General features: G+C 41.7%; 1 protein-coding gene across 2 annotated transcripts in view; it reads left to right on the top strand.

The window, feature by feature from the left end:
- focad (focadhesin) overlaps positions 1-12,553 on the top strand; it is a 212,373-nt gene that overhangs the window by 104,670 nt on the left and 95,150 nt on the right. For both annotated transcript variants that reach the window (XM_067983305.1, XM_067983307.1), the window contains exons 20-21: positions 5,252-5,440; positions 9,123-9,244. In XM_067983305.1, the coding sequence (XP_067839406.1) occupies positions 5,252-5,440; positions 9,123-9,244 (311 nt within the window). The remainder of the gene's footprint in view (positions 1-5,251; positions 5,441-9,122; positions 9,245-12,553) is intronic.

Below are 12,553 nucleotides of genomic sequence, written 5' to 3'. Positions count from 1 at the left end.
ATGCCTGGTTTTCTGAAGGCAATATGCATTTGGAAGATTGAGTAGCCCCGAAAAGGACGAAGGATTAAAAGATAACCTGCATCTCGATCGTTTGGATATTAACTCCCTCCGCACCCACCAAAAATAAAAATACACATTATGGGTACAATCAGTCAGACCTCTTTTGAACACTGAGGATCAGAGTTGACGAACGTGGTGTGAGGTCATGTTAGTGCATTATTCATTGAAGTTAGCCGCAGGCAATAAAGGAAAGGGCTTGTTGAGAAGCGCAGGACAGAGGAACCTCTAAGTGAACAGTCCATAAGCTGTCTAAATTTATTCAAGTATCTGGGCTATTCATTTAAGCAATTTTCCTATTTTTTCCCTCATTAGTGTTATTATAGAAATATTTTACCAGCTCTCCTGATGTGCTGCTGCCTCCTGTCTAACCCTCCTGATGTGCTCCTTCTGCTTCCGCCCGAGCGTCCCGATGTCATGCTGTCTTCCATTGAACACTTATGATGTGTTGCTGCCTTTCTACCTCCCTGCCCCCCACCATGTGCTTTGAACCTTATACCAGTAAAATATCATTGCTAACCAAACAGCTAAGATTACATCAGAGCAGAAGTTTGCCTAAACACGCTGGCACCATTACTCTGATTTAATCTAAGCTATTGCGTCAGCATTAGATCAGAAACGACAGGCAGGATAAAGCAGCAGATGATAATGTGATTCACTTAAACAGGCTGTCTAGTTCATTTAAATAAACTGTGGAGTCATAAGAAAAAGGTTTGTGCTCGAGATTTAATTCACTTAAGGGGCTATGCAGTTATCAGCATTCACTTAAATCAGCGTCATTACTCGGCAGTCATACTGGAAAAACTTTTAAATTTCAGTTTGGTATTTCATTTTTTTATACGTTTGTGAAATACTGACTGAAGATACAAAAAACTGGTGGTGTATTAGTTAAGGAGACTCCAAATTCAAAAGACTACACTACTAATAGATATTGAAAGATGGCAATTAATCATAGGTTAAACAGGCTCATTTTAATGCTAATTAGCATTCTCTGGTATTTTTTAAAAAAAACGTTCTTAAGTTAAGAACAAGATTGTACGTAGCTTTACACAGTGGTGCAGATGTGTATATTTTTTACATTGCATTTATGGATACAGTGGGAGTAATTTTAACCCCCCAGGACAGACTGGGGGAGGGGGTGTTAAAATTTTAAAAAATCAGAAACCTGACCCCAACCTCCTTCAACTCCCAGTTTTAAGAGGTAGTTTGGGTGGGGGGGGGGGGGTCGAGCGACGAACCTGCTATCTGGAGGCAGGTCTGCTTACCTCAAATTTAACCTGTGATTCTCATTTAACTCCTGGGGACTGGGTTTTCCAGGCTTATGGAAACCTGGCAGCTGAAGTGAGGCAAGAATGGGCTGAATGGAACAAGTAAGTGCCTTTCCAGCACTGCTTGTAGGCCAGAAGGACCAGGAGTGCTCTCCACCCCCTTTCCCCCCCCCCCCCCCCCTGCCCCGGTCCACCAAGCTTACCTGCTTTCACAACCGCGATTGGACTCCCGCCCCATCTCCTCCTCCTGACATCGGACCACCCCCCACCGATCTCTTCCCGGCATCGGACCCCTGATCTTCTCCACGGCCCATGATCTCTCTCTCCCTACTCTCCGCTCCTCAGCTGCGACCTGGTGTTTTAGATTTGAAAAATTTAAAACAAGTCCATAGAACCATAGAAATGGCCTTTATTTCTAGGGGTTGGAGTATAAAAGCAGGGAAGTCATGCTACAACTGTACAGGGTGCTGGTGAGACCACACCTGGAGTACTACGTACAGTTCTGGTGCCCTTATTTAAGGAAGGACATACTTGCATTGGAGGCAGTTCAGAGAAGGTTCACTAGGTTGATTCCGGGTATGGAAGGGTTGTCTTATGAGGAAAGATTGAACAGGTTGGGTCTATACTCATTGGAGTTTAGAAGAATGAGAGGAGATCTTATTGAAACATACAAGATTCTGAGGGGACTCGATAGGGTAGATGCTGAGAGGATGTTACCCCTCATGGGGGAATCTAAAACTAGGGGGCATAGTCTCAGAATAAGGGGTCATCGGTTAAGACGGAAATGAGGAGGAATTTCTTCTCCCAGAGGGTCGTGAATCTTTGGAATTCTTTGCCCCAAAAAGCTGTGGAGGCTGAGTCATTGAATACATTCAAGGCTGAGTTAGACAAATTTTTGATCAGGAAGGGAGTCAAAGGATATGGGGAATGGGCGGGAAAGTGGAGTTGAGGTAAAAATCAGATCAGCCATGATCTCATTGAATGGCGGAGCAGGCTCGAGGGGCCGAATGGCCTACTCCTGCATCTATCTCTTATGGTTAAAAGATACAGCACAGAAGGGGGCCATTTGGCCCATCGTGTCCGCGCCGGCTCGAAGAACAACCAGGTGCCCGTTCTAATCCCATCTTCCAGCACCCAGTCCGTAGCCCTGCAGCTTACAGCACTTTAGGTGCAGGTCCAGGTACTTTTTTAAAAGAGTTGAGGGTCCCTGCCTCTACCACCAATTTGTGCAGTGAATTCCATACACCCACCACCCTCTGGGTAAAAAAAGGTTTTCCTCATGTCCCCTCTAATCCTTCCGCCAATCAGCTTAAATCTATGTCCTCTAGTTCTTGAACTCTCCGCTAGGGGAAACAGGTACTTCCTGTCTACTCTATCTGGGCCCCTCATAATTTTGTACACCTCAATCAAGTCTCCCATCAGCCTGCTCTGCTCCAAGGAAAACAACCCCAGCCGATCCAATCTCTCCTCGTAGCTGCAATTTTCAAGCCCTGGCAACATTCTTGTAAATCTTCTCTGCACTCTCTCCAGAGCAATTACATCCTTCCTGTAATGTGGTGACCAGAACTGCGCACAATACTCCAGCTGTGCCCTTTCCAGAGTTTTATACAGTTCCATCATTACATCCCTGCTTTTGTATTCTATACCTCTGCTAATAACGGAGAGCATTCCGTATGCCTTCTTCACAACCTTATCTACCTGTACTGCCTCCTTCAGGGACCTGTGCACATGCACTCCAAGGTCTCTCACTTCCTCTACCCCTCTCAATATATTCCCGTTTACTGCATATTCCTTTTTACTGTTTGCCCTCCCTAAGTGCATTACCTCACACTTCTCCGGGTTGATCTCCATTTGCCACTTTTCCGCCCACTCCATCAACCCTTGATATCTTCTTGGAGTCTACAGCTATCCTCTTCACTATCAACTACACGGCCAATTTTTGTGTCGTCTGCAAATTTGCCAATCATGGCCCCTACATTCAAGTCCAAATCATTAATACATACCACAAACAGCAAGGGACCCAACACTGAGCCCTGTGGCACACCACTGGATACGGATTTCCATTCGCAAAGACATCCATCGACTTTTACCCTTTGTTTCCTGTTAGTGAGCCAATTTTGGATCCAATTCGCCACATTTCCCTTTATCCCATGGGCTTTTACCTTTCTGACCAGTCTGACATGTGGGACCTTGTCAAATGCCTTACTAAAATCCATGTAGACAACATCCACTGCACTACCCTCATCAATCCTCCTTGTCACTTCCTCAAAGAATTTAATCAGATTTGTAAGGCATGACTTTCCCTGAACAAATCCATGCTGACTATCCCTGATTAAACCATGCCTTTCCAAGTGACAGTTTATCCTATCTCTCAGTATTGATTCTAATAGTTTGCCCACCACCAAGGTAAGACTGACCGGCCTATAATTGTTCGGCCTTTTCCTCGTACCTTTTTAAACAATGGTGCTACGTTTGCCTTTTAATTTTGGCAGGTAGATAGATGCACATGGCTGATGCCCTACTCATTTGGTTGGGTCACTAATGTTCTCTGTTGATTCAGGCTGTCCTTGCTTCTAGAAGATTGTATTGTGCAGTTGCTGAAAGGGATTTTGTCATTTACTGCAACACTAACAACTTACATTTGTATAGACCTTTTTACATGGAAAAACGTCTCAAGGCATTTGATTTCTTTCTTCAGAAAGAGGATTAAAAGCCAGTCCTGGTAACACCCTTACTTCACATGCGCTGACTGGCATTAGTCCCATAGCAGCCCAATTCATGCGTTTGCACTGGGGTTTTGCCATTGCAGGGACAGTGCATCATCTTGCCATGAATAGTGAGAATTTTGCTAATCTGCTATCTCAGGACACCCTCAAATCCATAGACAAAAGGGTCTTAGAGCATTTAAGTGCTGCTCTTGGCCTTTGCGGTGGCCCAGAGCACTTTCAGGAATGATTATATTTGGGGACAGTACCAGAAGATGTGGAAGAGTGTGCCAGTCTGGCCTCAGCCTCTCCACTTCAGACCAGGAGATGTGGAATCTATGGGCAGTGGTAGATTTGGGAGTAGGGTTTAACCAGCCCTCTTCTCTTTTACTGCAAGTGTGCCTGTTTGGCTGTGAGAGACCCAAGATTGTGTATCATCTTTGAAACATGCAGGCTATCCTACATGTGGACTTATTACTAAAGAAGTGCCTTTGAGCTTTCATTTGGGATCCTCCTTTCCTAACACACCTCTTGGTTACAGGATCCGCATTTCAGTTTTTTCTTTTTTAAAATTCTGTGGTAACATTAAGTGTAAATTGCCTTTTGTGATCAAATGCCAATTATTGTGATCACAAGCAAAAAAATGGTTTGGCTGATTTACACCAATAACCCTGCCATTTTTTGTCAAGAGCTTGGTTTATGTGCCTTTCTTCTTTATTTAATAATCTGGCATCAATACACTGCAAGGAATTACTTTTCTGATTTTGATGATTGCAAGCAGAATTACAAAATTTATATTGATGACGTCGTTTAGACCTGAAATTATGTTTGTCAGTCTAGATCAGAAATTAGTTTGTTTTAATTTTAAATAAAGTTTGTGACTAAATATCTTCCTAGCTGCTCCAAAAAGCAGAATGCAGTCGTTCTTCCCTGTGTCTAATACTAGCTGTTTGTCCTGAGGCCAGTGTTGGTAACATAGTAATTAATCATACATTAATCACTAGAGGAGGAAAGAGTTAAAAGCATTTGTCTCTTCAATGGAGCATCTGACATCGCTTACTGGTAGCTTCCTGAATAAAAGTTTAGGCAGAGGTGAACTCAAAGTCAAGATAACACATGGGAGTAATTGTCTTGACCATGCTATTTAAATTTGAACTTGCAGTTACTAATTTTGTCCTTCATGACAGCCAGAAGTAGTAGTTCTTTGACCTTTTCTTGCAGCTTTTGAAGAGTTTTTGTCATCCCTTGTGATCCAAGAATTAACTGCAATGCCCAGGGGAGTGTATTATTCAGCACTCCGAGGCGGAACTGTACGCTCTGATCAAGGAAAGACTGTAGCAGGGATTCCAAACTTTATGCTCAAGACGTACGAGAAGAACAAACAACCTGGACTGAAATCTGGCCTAGCAGGTGAATTAGTGATCAATCTTTTTGACAAAGCGTTTGGAGGGTGTCCTCACCCTATCTATGTTCCCAGAAGTTCCACAAATCAAACAAGTTTAATCATTGCATTGCTAGTTTACAGATATCCATGTAATCTAATAATAACTACAACCGATAATAGTAAGTTGTGCTCTAAAAGTAGACAAAGCTACTTCTGTCCCTCCTTTTCCCATTGTTTCTTCTGCAAAAGTCACCAATATACTCAAAAGTATAGGTGAGGGGGGTAAGGAGTGTCTGAAAAAATACATTTCAAACCTCTGGGATTCTGATGACAACATGGGATATTTGACATGTATTTTTGCTCTTTGATGGAATTGTGAAATCCTTGATTTGTATTACAGCCTTGTAACACATGTACATTTCTGAAATGTGGAACTTGTTTACTGTCAATTTTTGGGGGATGTCACAATGCACATTTCCTTGAAGGAAAGATGAAAGCTGCTTCACATAACTGTTGAGATCATTAAAGCCCCTCAATGGTCCAGAGTTCCTTAATAGTCCTTCATATTACATTAAGCTTTTTTACTTTTAAAAAAAAATATTGTATAAAGAGAATTTTTGTTAGTTCAGCCTCCAGAACAAAGAGATAAGATATTGCTACTATTCTACAGGGCAAAACCATCTGGAAACACTATCCTGTTAAGAAATTTGTGACCTGTGCTTTTAGGTGATTTTGCCCTACTTTGCTGGCTTTGTTCTGGGAACTGCACTTCATTGTTTTTCTGCTGTTGTCGGCAGATCTCTGTTGTCTGTCATACCAGAAAAAGTTTGCTTGTCACATTTTTTTGTGTTTAAAACAATTGACAGTATGTTTTTTCCAATCAAGTCAAAGTCAAGCCAAACTTTGTTTTGGTTTGTACATTGGGGAGCAGGCTTTAGATCCCACACAATTTTTTCTAGTATTGATTATAAACTGGTCCAACCTTCAGGTTTGTCCATCAGTGTTGTGCCATCTGACATTTATTTCTGTTGAGTGACCAAAATGCTTTAGCTGATTTAATTGTGCCCATTCGCCAGATCTGGTGCTGACCCAGGATGGCTTCTACCACTTAACCCCAGCAGGAAGTGGCTTATACCATTGAGACAAGCCACAAACATTAGCAACATTGTTGAAAGAAAAAGAACTGGGTATATGTCAAAGTGAGTTCCATTAAGGGGAAGTGGAGTAGCTGTACTAATAAGAGATAATATAATGGCAGTAGAAAAAAAGGACATAACTAACATTAAGACAGGAACAGAATCCAAATGGATTGAGATAAAGGATAATAAGGAGTTGATCATGCTAACAGAGGCATACTACAGACCATCTAACAGTGGAGGGAGAATTATGTAGGCAAATCTATGAAATGGGTAAAAGACATAGAATAATAATCATGGGAGATTTCAACTCCAAATAAACTGGCAAAAAGAGGTAGATAGAAGAGAAAAGGGAACGGAGCTTTTACATTGTGTACAGGACCCTTTTCTTACCCAGTACGTAAAAAGCCCAACAAAAGAGGAATCACTGCTGGATCTAGTAATGAGAAATGAACCAGAGCAGATCAGAGAAGTATGTGTAGGGGAGCATCTAGGCAATAGCAATCGCAACATAATAAGGTTTAAGATAATGATTGAGAGATACATAAGTAAGACAAAGACCAAATTAATAGATTGGATAAAAGTTAATTATGAGGGGATACGGATGGAACTAGGAAGGTAAATTGGAAAGAAATATTGAAAGACAAAGAGATCGAACAGCCGTGGGAAATATTTAAAAAGGTGATCAATCAAGTTCAGGAGAAGTATATTCTGCTAGAAAACTAGCCAATAATGATACACCATGGATGAATAAAGAGATAAGGGTATAATTGAAATTAAAGAAAAAGGCACACTCTAAGTACATAGACAATGAAGGAGAGGACGACAAAAGGGTATACGAAGAGGTTAGAAAAGAAGTTTTTAAAAAAATAGGAAGGTAAAGAGGAATTATGAAATGGAATTACCCAAAAATATAAAAAGAAATAGTGAAGTATTCTATAGACACATATATAACAAAAGGAAAATTAAGATAGAGAGATGCACAAGATAAACTCACAGGTAATGGATATTGAATGGTTACTCTGCCTCAGTTTTTACCAGGATGACTAACAAGGTGGACAAAGCACTGGGGTTCATTGATAGAAGAATAGAATTCAAAAGCAGAGAAGTTACTTTAAACTTTTTTGAACCTTGGTTAGACCACACTTCGAGTACTGTAAACAGTTCTGGTCTCCATATTACAAAATTGATATAGAAGCACTAGAGAAAGTGCAAAAAAGATTTCAAGGATGATACCAGAACTAAGAGGGTATAACTATCAGTAAAGACTGAACAGGCTGGGGCCCATTCCTCTAGAAAAGAGAAGACTGAGGGCTGACCTGAAAGAGGTCTTTAAAATTATGAAGGGGTTCGATAGGATAGACATAAAGAGGATGTTTCCACTTGTGGGGGGGCCATAAATACAAGATAGCCACTAATAAATTCAGTAAGGAGACTGGTGGCTACTTTGCATTATCCTCCATTAAGAGAAAAAGTTGTTTCAGGCTGTTACGGCATGATGTAGTGCTGACTTAGCACACATATCTGATTCAGTGAGTACAATGCAAGGATTGCTTCTCAGTTCATTGTTGAACGCAATAAAGTCCTGGAACAAGCAAAGGTGCTTTAATTGCCTCAGTGGAAATTTCTGCATGTCATGCTTTTTCAGGTCTTTAATCATCAGTTCTCCCCCTCACCCAAAAGATCATAGCAAAAATAACTTTGGATGAATTGATTCCAGGCTGCCTCTGGCGTTCAGGCTTGATGGGCTTTATTGTATCCCCCAAGCTTCTGGGCATTTCTGTTCACACAGACTCTTACTGGCCTGCCTGCTATCTTCCAAATGCAGACAAAATATTGCCAGTCCCCCGCCGAGGAAGAAAACTCCAATTTTCCCAGAGAAATATAAGCAATACGATGCAAGCTCTCCACCTACCTCTGGCATCTTAAGCACATTGAGTAAAGATTCTGCAGTAGATCTAGATTGGCTCAGTTATACTGAAGTTCCTATTATTATTCAGAATTAGATACAGGCTAATGTGGATAACTTTTGGGCAGATGGCTAAGTTGTGGCAGGGATCATCCATGGATTTGTTGGACCTCAGAGGTCAGGATAGTTAATCTTATGCTACTTCATTATAAGGAGATCAGGTTTGGCATTGGGTTTGCTGAAAAGGCTGACGGAGCAACAGCTTCCTGGTAATTGGGCAACCAAGTGCATATAACCAGGGAGCTTCGAAAAGCAGCACCAAAGTTTAAACTATGTTCCTGGTATGTCCCTAAGAATATGGAGTGGGAGATCTTCTGAACCTCCACAACACTAATTTCTTCAAGAGGCAGTGTTTCCAGGTGTGTTTTTTTTCATTTGAGGTTGAACAAAGAATGAGAAGATAATTGCTCTGAAAAGTAACAACATTCTCAATTTTTATTTACTCTGGATATCTAGTTTATACCATTTGTGATGAAGATCTTCATCACACACTCACAGCTTCCTCATTCATGGGCTAAGTAAGATATTACAGTTACATGTTAAATATCCTCTGTCTTCTGAAAGTTAGTTCATCCAGTTAAAATTTTTCCTCCTTTCTTGCAGCTGGCCTATTGCTTTGTTATGACCTACACATTCAGACTGACAAAGATGGCAAACCTATCAATCGATTTCTTGTTAGTAGAGGACGTAGTTACCAACAGATGCTTGCAGCCCTTATCCATGAGGTAGGTTTTCGTGCCATATGTGAAGAATAAGTAAACATAAATGTTTTGCATTTGCATAGAATTGCAGCTGATTGAGTGTATTTTCCAAACTTGATTACTTGTGGGCCAATACCACAGCCTACAATAGTTTTCTGCACATCAGAGTTTAATGTGGCCCCTTTCAAAAGGGGCCATTGGGACCACCACCACTGTTTGACGAGCAGATGCCCTCCTGTCGTCTTTCCCTTCCTGCCTCACTTGGACTTAACCAGTACACTGCTTCTCCATTTCTCTGAGAATTTTAAAAGATTTATTAAAAGAGTAAAATGCAGATAGAACAGCCCCCTTCTCTCTTGCCAACAACTCTCTCACTCACAGTTCCCTCTCCTCTGGTAGTTGATCCACTGCAGCATTGCCACCTCTGGTAATCCACTCAACAGCTGTCTTATTTCCACCTTTGATACTCTCTCATCATTATTGTCCACTACAGCATCCACCATCACCACCTCAAATCCAGGGGCACCCAGACTTTAGCTTACTTTCAACATGAGCTGTCTGTTCATCCACTGCTCTGTCTAGCTTAACGATCTCAAGGATATTGCCTCTCCCTCTCCTGCCAAATTCCTTTGCTGCTCCAGGATCATCCTTGAAAGTAAGAACAAATGCAGGCTCCTCTCCACCACCATAAACCACCTCTAAGGATCTCCTTCCCCTTACATTCTCACCTCTGGTGCAAAGTGCTCATTGGGTAGCTCATGGATTTCTTTGTCTCTGAAATTGAGACCAATAAATCAGCTGCCTCACCCTCCTATAGCACGATATAATGCCCTCTCATTACAGCCTTCAGTATAATTGCCTACTCCATCTTCTTCCACCATCTGTCTTCTGTGGTGCTCCTCTGTGGCACCGCCCTTTCATGGTTGTATTCCGAGCTATTCCACCACAGCCAGCACGTTTCCTACAATGGTTTCTCCTGTCGCAGTATTGCAAAGTATTTCCAAACTAATTTTACTGTATCTATAATGATTATGCAGTTTTTCCAAATTCTTACTTTCAAAAATAAACACAAAACATGTATTACAGCCAAATTTGCATAATGTTAAGTCACATATTGTTACAATCCGCATGTTATACTGGCAGCCGGTCCCAGATGTACTTAGTGTGTTTTGTGCACATTTGAGCTTGTATATTATATTGTTAAAGCCAAATAATGTATCACCATTAGGTGAATGATAACAAGTTTGGGTTTCCGATTAACAAAACATCAAATATTGTTGTACCGTATTTCAACGAACAACAATGACTTGCTTGGTGGATATCAGAAGAGACACGTCCTCGTCATAAACAGAGGACCTCCCCCCTTACCCCAGGTGTCATGTATTGGATGGATGAAAAATTGTTACACTCCGTACACTCAGTACCCGAATGTTACAATAAGATGTTACTATATCTAATGATGTGGAGATGCCGGTGATGGACTGGGGTTGACAATTGTAAACAATTTTACAACACCAAGTTATAGTCCAGCAATTTTATTTTAAATTCACAAGCTTTCGGAGGCTTCCTCCTTCGTCAGGTGAACAATGTTCACATCGTTCACCTGACGAAGGAGGAAGCCTCCGAAAGCTTGTGAATTTAAAATAAAATTGCTGGACTATAACTTGGTGTTGTAAAATTGTTTACAATATATCTAATGAAGCAACTGTCAACCCATCGGCACAGAACTTCACTGGATTAACAACCTCACCAAACAATAAAGTACTCCTCAAAGCAAGGCACACAAACCCAACAGAAGTTGTCCTTTTTTAGTGAACCTCACTCTGCGGGTTTAGTGGGCAAAGGTTGCAATTCAATCCCTGGTCTGTTCTGATTCCCTGAAGGTTTAATAGTTGGTGGTCAGCTCTCAGTTAGTTTATGGCTCTCTCTCCCCCCTGTCAGCGTGCGGCTCTCTCTCCCCCTGTCGGTGTAGAGCTCTGTTGGTGTATCACCATCGACCACCCTAACGACCACAGATTGACCTGACCAAATTGTTTGCTCATAATTGCTCGATCTTCTTAGAAGGGCGGTGCTTCCTATGCGGGCGGTCATTTAAGGGAGGCTGTTACAGTATGGTAACATTACGGTATTTTAGCACTCTCGGCAGCTGTTATTTTTGTGGAAATGGAATCAAATAAAAAAAGAAAGCCTACAGTTCTGAATTTGAGCCACATGAACAGTGGGCGGCCTTTAAAGAGGAAATGATTCGGGCAGAGACAAGGTACATTCCAACGAAGGAGAAGTGTGGGGCAACTAAAGCCAGAGCTCCCTGGCTGATAAAGGAGGTAGAGAATAAGATGAAGCGGAAAAAAGGGGCGTATGACAGATATCAGGTTGATAATACAAGTGAGAACCAGGCAGAATATAGAAAATTCAGAGGGGAAGTGCAAAAGGAAATGAGAGGCAAAGAGAGAGTATGCGAATAGACTAGTGGCCAACATAAAAGGGAATCCAACAGTCTTCGACAGGCATGTTAACAGTAAACTGGTAGTAAGAGGAGGGGTGGGTCTGATTAGGGATCATAAAGGAGATCTACTCATGGAGGCTGTGGGCCTGGTTGAGGTCTTCAATGAATACTTTGTATCGATCTTTACCAAGAAAGAAGATGCTGCCAGAGTCTCGGTAAAGGAAGATATAGTTAAGATACTGGATGGGCTAAAAATTGAGAAATAAGAGGTACTAGAAAGGCTAGCTGTACTTAAAGTAAATAAGTCACCCGGTCCAGATGGGATGCATCCGAGGTTACTGAGGGAAGTAAGGGTGGAAATTGCGGAGGTACTGGCCATAATCTTCCAGACATCCTTAGATAAGGGAGTGTTGCCAGAGGACTGGAGAATTGCAAATGTTACACCCTTGTTCAAAAAAGGTGTAAAGATAAACCCAGCAACTATAGTTTAACCTCTGTGGTGGGGAAACTTTTAGAAACGATAATCCGGGACAGAATTAACAGTCACTTGGACGAGTGTGGATTGATTTGGGAAAGCCAGGACGGATTGCTTAAAGGCAAATTGTGTTTAACTAACCCCTGATACAATTTTTTGATAAGGTGACAGAGAGGGTAGATGAGGGCAACGCAGTTGATGTGGTGTACATGGATTTTCAAAAAGCATTTGATAAAGTGCCACATGGTAGGCTTGCAATTAAGATTGAGGCCCATGGAATAAAGGAGGCAATAGCAACATGGATACAGAATTGGCTAAATGACAGGAAGCAGAGAGTAGTGGTGAACAGTTGTTTTTCGCACTGGAGGGAGGTGTGCAGTGACATTCCCCAGTGCTGGGACCGCTGCTTTTC

This window comes from Heptranchias perlo, chromosome 4 (genome assembly GCF_035084215.1).
Source record: "Heptranchias perlo isolate sHepPer1 chromosome 4, sHepPer1.hap1, whole genome shotgun sequence".
Taxonomy (NCBI): domain Eukaryota; kingdom Metazoa; phylum Chordata; class Chondrichthyes; order Hexanchiformes; family Hexanchidae; genus Heptranchias; species Heptranchias perlo.
Note: the sequence above shows the minus strand (reverse complement) of the source record. Positions and strands in the feature narration are given on the sequence as shown.